We start from the raw sequence: 6,385 nt of genomic DNA on the forward strand, positions 1-6,385 counted from the left end.
TTCGATCTGGATTTCAGTTGTTCAGAATTTTAGGGAGGTCCAAGAGCTAGGGTGTTGGTTTGGACCCAGTGTTAGTTATATTTCTTTATAGAGGCACATATCTGATCAAAACTAATTCGGGACTTGGCAGCATTAGGATCTGTACATCTACATCATGAGAGATGCTTAATGAATCTAAATAGACATGGCCTATCAGGAGAAAGAACGGGCAATAGCAGCCCACAATGAAATGACTTGCTTGTGATCAAAAAGTAAGACAGTGGCATGGCCAGGAATAGACCGTGCAGTAAATAGGTCTCCAGACAGCCAGACTACCATTAGATCATGCTGCTTTTCCCCATAAAAGTGCTTGCATGATGAAATAATATAGTAGTGATATAAACCTTGCCAGTTTAGGACATTTAAAATGAGGGGTAACATATCATGCATGACTGTGCCTGTTTAAAAAGGCACATAGATATGAACAAAGGTAAGAATGAAGCTTAGTTTTCAATATCTGATTATTATTATTAATTTGTTAGTGCCTAGAGATCTGATTATGGACTATAACCCTACAAAAAGATGGCCTCGCCTCAAAGAGCTTACAATCTAAGAAACTTACTTCTTAGCCATTCCACTACAATGGATGCATTTGCAGTAGACATTTGTTAACCAAGCTTTGGTGATAGCATGATGACCTTCACAGCCACCTCTGCACTGATTTGTCATGAAAGACTGTAGTGAGGTTGTTTTGGTTTCTGAAAAGTCCTTATTTTCACAAAACGTCCTGCAAACTACATGATATTTGCTTGTGCCTTATGGAGAAATGAAAACTAAACTTCACTTGCCAAAATAAATAGAGTCTTTACAAATTTATAGTAAGTCCCTGTCAAAAGGATGTTACAATCAAGTTTCCCCTGGTGAGTTGTAGAACCTCCTTCACTGGAGGTTTTCAAAAGAAGGTTGAATAAAAATTTGACGTGTTCCTGTTTTTGAGCAGGGACTTGGACCAGATGCCTTCTAATGTTATGAGTCTTTGATTCAAATTTTAGACAATAGAGGCCGTGTATACATGAAACAAGAGGTGTGTGTGCATGACACTTTAAAACAGGCTAAATGCTTTTGCGCTGCTTTAATGGCATCGGAGTTTGCACGCCTCGGTGGTGCATTGCACATTAATTCCAGCCGCTGTAGGAAATTCAATGGCATAATGTGTCTTAAATGACTTGGAGTGCAGCAAGCTAAAATTCCTTTGAGGAGTTTTAGTTTGCTGCCCCTACAGCTGCAGAGCAAAGCAGCAGGCTCCATGCAGCTCCATGGCTCTGCAGGAAGCCCTGCAGACAGCCTGGCAGCAGCCCGGGAAGGCAGACTCTGCCCAAGAAAAGCGGCAAGCCTGATCTTTTTTTCCCCGCCCTGGAGCCTGCCTGCCTGTCTGAGCTGCGTGGGGGCCTGGTGCTTCCCTCCACGGCCGCAGTGCCCCCTGGGACCGCCCAAGCTGGGTGCCTGTGGACAGATGCTGCCGGGGGGGGGGGACGCAGCTGCCATGGAGGGAAGCACCAGCCCCCCCACACCTGCCGCCCAGGGACTGCTCTGCCTGCTGGCAACTCGCCGTCTCCTCCCCGCAGGAGAGGCAGATAGGTCAGCAGAGTGTGTGCATGACACAGGGGTTTAATCAGCCCTAAATTGAAGTGGTGTTTTTTAAAACCCACCGTTTCAATTTAGGGTCCCTGTTTCATCATGCCCAATAGTGTCAAACTCATTTGGCTCCAGAGGCTAGATGAGTGGTGTAGGACCTGAGCCACCTAGAGCAGGAGCTATGTGTGATGTGGGTCCCAGGCACCAGGGGCTGGTTTGTGCAGCTCCATGAACCACAGGCAACCTGTGGGCCATTTATTTGACACCCTCGACTACAATATATTAGGAGAGTGGGGGAGGGTAGACATGTAAATGGCACTAACAGAACCATTAAGATGGTACATCTTTTCTTAGCAAAATGCAGATCTTGGAAGTTAAAAAGTTGGTTTTAATTGATAAAGGAGACAACTGGGGGAAAGATAGTCACTTGCAGACCATTTACCACCCTACGCAGATCATCTACCTCCCCACCGTCATTGGACAGTTTACCATGTGTGTCATGAGAGGGGTGGGTCTCAAGTAGGGATCTGAGAGAGCATCATGGTTGTGGCTCTGCAAATAGGTGTTGTGAAGGTATTCAGTGCATACAGCAGTTCTTGGAAAAACTGAATAACTGCAAGCTGTCATTGCTGGTGAAGTGAAGGGGAGTGCATATTACTTTGGGGCTTTTTTCTCAAGATGCCCATTTAGCTAAGTACCTAATCACATATCTAACTCCAGTGAAACTATAGATGTGTTAAAATAAAGCTAGAATGGTTAAGTGTGCCGCTGAACTGGGTCCTTAACTGCTAATTCATTCAGGACCAATTCAGCAAATAAACTCAATGGGACGCAGCTTGTACTGTCCTAATTAATCTCATTGAAGCCATTCTGTATGGTAAACATTGTATTCACCAGCTAGTGCAGGGTAGGACCCATTGGCTCAGCCTTCCACTTGAGGGCAGAAGCACCTAATTTGAAATAAAAATATTTTGAAGAATTGAGGCTTAGTCACTCGTGCAAATGCCAACAGTTTGTGTCAGATCTTACAAGCATTAGTGAAGATTAGTAAATTCAACTGTAGACAATTTTCCTGTTTGTTTATGATCAGAGTAATTAAATAGAAACCATGGATAATCCACCCCAAAGAAGGAGCGGCTGTGGCCTATTAAGTGTCTGTTTACATAGCAGATTTTGAAAATGTTTTTAAAACGTACAGATTTTGTGAAAGTGAAGTGACAGTCTCCTCTAGAGCTAGGATAATGACTATCATGATACTTAACACTTCTGTAGAAACTTTCAGTGTGATAATTTCCAAACGCTCCATAAACAATTAATTGCTTCTCATCACACCTCCATGCATTTAGCATAGTTGAGTATTACCAACTCCATTTCATAGATTCGGAATCTGAGAAGCAGGGAGGGGCCTCACCCATAGTCAGACAGTAATTATAATACAGGCAACAATAATTAGTACTTATAATGATTAGGAATTTTTTTTTAATCCTTTTTCTTCCCAAATCTCCAAGTGCTTCATATTAATAGGAATGCATCACTACTTCTGTTTTATAGATAAGAAACTGAGACACACAGGTTAAATTTTTAAGAGTGTGCACTAGATTTGAATGCTTCATGAGTTGGGTTTCCTGCATTGCATGGTGAATTAATGTCAGACCTGGATTGAAAACCTAGATCTTTTCATTTCTAGCCCCTTGTTTCCCATAATAATATGCTTCTACTCTGCACATGCACAGGTTGTCCTTACATGTGCTCTACCGGCCAGGGGGAGGTGCTTTAATTACACTATCTCTGAGAGCCACTCTAATTAAAGCGCCCCCAACCTCTCATGTATTCAGCTTCCTGCGCTTGCTTCAAAATGGTGACGGGAACACTTTAACTAAAGCTTGGTCACCATTTTGAAGTGCAGGTACCCTGAATACACAACACACAGAGGCTGCTGGAGAGCACTGATTAGCACACTCCAGCCAACTCGATTAATTGAATCCAGGGGTAATGCATAGGGGGTGCACACAGGTTCACATGTACATGGCAGTGCAACCCTTACGGTGGCATCTGTGGGCGGTCTGCAATCACTGCTGGCCACCTCAGATGCTGCCAGTGGCATCTGTGGGTGGTCGCCGACCCCTAGTTGGTGCTCGCCACCGCCCCCCACTGCCAAGAGCACCAGCGGCCTCTGCGGGAGCTCCCACTTAACGTCACTGCTGCCACGCTCCTGCCACTACTGTGCCCCCCCCTCCCCCCAGCCACCGAGGGCATGCATCGTTCATGATTGAGTCTGCTCCAGCATGTCGGAGCAATGTCTCCGCACAACTACAGGCACCTGCAGAGCTCATTTTATGTATTTTATTTTAGTAGCACCTAGAAGTCTTTTTTAGCATTCTGGGTATTGTGTGAGCACCTAACATAAAAGTATCCCTGGCCTTGAAAAGCAAAACATAAATTGTCATTTTGACATAACCCCCAAAACAAAATGATGTATGATCTGCTTACTCCATTGATTTAGGGGGTAGCAAATGACTTAACACTTGAGAAGGGCCTCTTCCCTTTCTAAGGGCAGGATCTTCAGCGTAGTCAACTCCATTGATGATGTCAAGAGTTAAGGGGTCCGGCACTTCTTATGAGTATCATCAAGCCCTAAATGTCTCGTCTTGAGTGGAGAAATCATTAACAAAAACTTTAAGTGGAATGTTATTTCAGTAAAGCTGTGATGTTTTGTTCATTTAAGGTTACTCTTTAAGTGATGTCCAGTCCTGTGCACAAAAAGGATTTAACGTTGGTGTTAATATCGCAGTAGCTTATCTGAACTTAGGTCTGTCAGTTGGTGGCTGTGGTCAAATGTTGACAGAAATTGGAGGTAAGCAACAAATAGCCTTGTGGTTTTGTTTTTCCTGTTTAATGTTAAGGCAGTTTTTGCTCAATTTTAGAAGTAAACTGTATTTACATTTGTGAAATGACCGTTATGTGTTTATGGAGCTTGATTCCACACCATTTGGGTAAATGTAACTTATACTGTTTGCTTTAAGGAAAGCAGGAAAAAGCCCATTACTCAAAGAAATGCAGCTGAAGCTTCCCAGGGCTTTTCAAGGTAGCCCCACACACAGAGGGAAGCTGATTTATAATTCTAGTGAGCTCCTGGCAATAAAATCTATGGATGACTCTGTTGTTGGTTTTCCACTCATAATCATGTCAAAGGAGACCTATGGGGTAAATCTTGCAATGCTCATTCCCACTGGAGTCACCCCAATCTCTCTTTAATGAAAGAGGGTATTGTGCTTATATGGGTATGGAAGCATTTTTTGTTATTAATAATGTGATCAAGATTACTTTTCCTCTTCCCTCTAAGTGAGACACATAATTTGCAGTGTCTAGTTGGCTATAGTTTTTATTTTATTTTATTTGTGATGCATGAAGAAATCTCAAAATAGAGCTTGTCACTTTACACCGTTTGTAGACAGTAGCACAAAAAAGCAATTTGTGCAAGACTTCATAACTCTTGTTCGTGGAGGAGGAAGTGAGCATATTGCAGCTTTGGCCGACAAGGAATTACCAACTGCTAAACTAATGCAGGAGTGGGGAGATGCAGTGCAGTACAACCCGGAAATTATAAAGCTGAAGGTACCGTAAAAAATACTCCATACAATTCTGAGGGACTTTGGATGGATGCAGGTAAGGTGGGGTGTGAATAATCAGGGAAATTTTTGGTGTCTCTAACTTGGAATTTTGGATAATTAAAGTTTGAAGAAAGTAATTTGTGCTGTATTAGAAATACACCTATTGGCATCTAATATTAGAGTGTAATAAAATGTGCTTCTTTCTTCTGAATCTCTCTTGCCTTCTGCATTTGCCAGGTCCTTAATAGAAACTATTCTGTTGTTTTTGGGAGAACAAGCGGTCTTGGTGAATGTTCAATTTATTCAAACTTCATAAATTTGAAAAAACAGCTGGGATCTGGGAAGAGAAGATTGTACTGGGCTTTCAGCTTCTGATTGGCTGGTGTCAAGGCCTGTAAATTCCGAGGAGGAGAAAAGTAAAAGATAACAGGGAACAAATATGATAATTGGGTGTCATCAATTTGAAAATCAAATTTAGTTCACTCAAAGTTTGCTTAAATATTACCAAGGGAAAGGAAGCATCTTATTAAAAGTGGGTTTGAACCATCGCTAATCAAACGCTTGTGGTGAAGTGTTGTTTCGCTGGAAAATTTGGATTTTGGCAAAATTATTTTGCTGAGAGAAAAAAAGAGAGAATTAAAGAAAAGTCTAAGTGCGCACATGCCACAAAGTTTAATGAAAAGCAAAAATGTGGATTTGGAATGTCACTGGGGGGTGGTCCTCAGGCAAGCAATATTTCAGCCTCCATTCTCTGGATTACCCCAGGCAGACTGTATCTCCCAAGTGCATTGTGGGTAGAGACTCACATTAATGTGCTGCAGTATCTGATGAAGAGGGAAGACCATGTGCATCATCCTGGAAGTGCGGCCCATAATTGTCTCAGATTAGAGAATGAGACCATGAAGCATCTGAGCGATAAGTCCCCATGGTACCCTGGTGGCATTTCCAGACTGAAGTCCTAAGGTTTTAGCTGATTTTTTCTACTGAACCTTTCTATGATATAGGTTGTAGCCGTGTTGGTCTAAGGAAATAAGCAGACAAGGTTCTTTTGGTAAATCCAATATATTTTATTAGACCAACTCAAATAGTTGGAAAAACTATTTTTTGCAAGCTTTCGGGTACAAATACCCTTCATCAGGCTGAGTGATCTAACGATCTAG

General features: G+C 42.3%; 1 protein-coding gene across 1 annotated transcript in view; it reads left to right on the forward strand.

Annotated features, from left to right (window-relative positions):
• Window positions 1-6,385, forward strand: part of C8B (complement C8 beta chain) — a 50,087-nt gene that overhangs the window by 20,361 nt on the left and 23,341 nt on the right. Inside the window, exons 8-9 of the mRNA XM_019501228.1 lie at window positions 4,340-4,468; window positions 5,066-5,229. Coding sequence (XP_019356773.1) covers window positions 4,340-4,468; window positions 5,066-5,229 — 293 coding nt within the window. The remainder of the gene's footprint in view (window positions 1-4,339; window positions 4,469-5,065; window positions 5,230-6,385) is intronic.

This window comes from Gavialis gangeticus, unplaced genomic scaffold (assembly GCF_001723915.1).
Source record: "Gavialis gangeticus isolate Ggan-Ray unplaced genomic scaffold, GavGan_comp1, whole genome shotgun sequence".
Classification (NCBI taxonomy): Eukaryota; Metazoa; Chordata; order Crocodylia; family Gavialidae; genus Gavialis; species Gavialis gangeticus.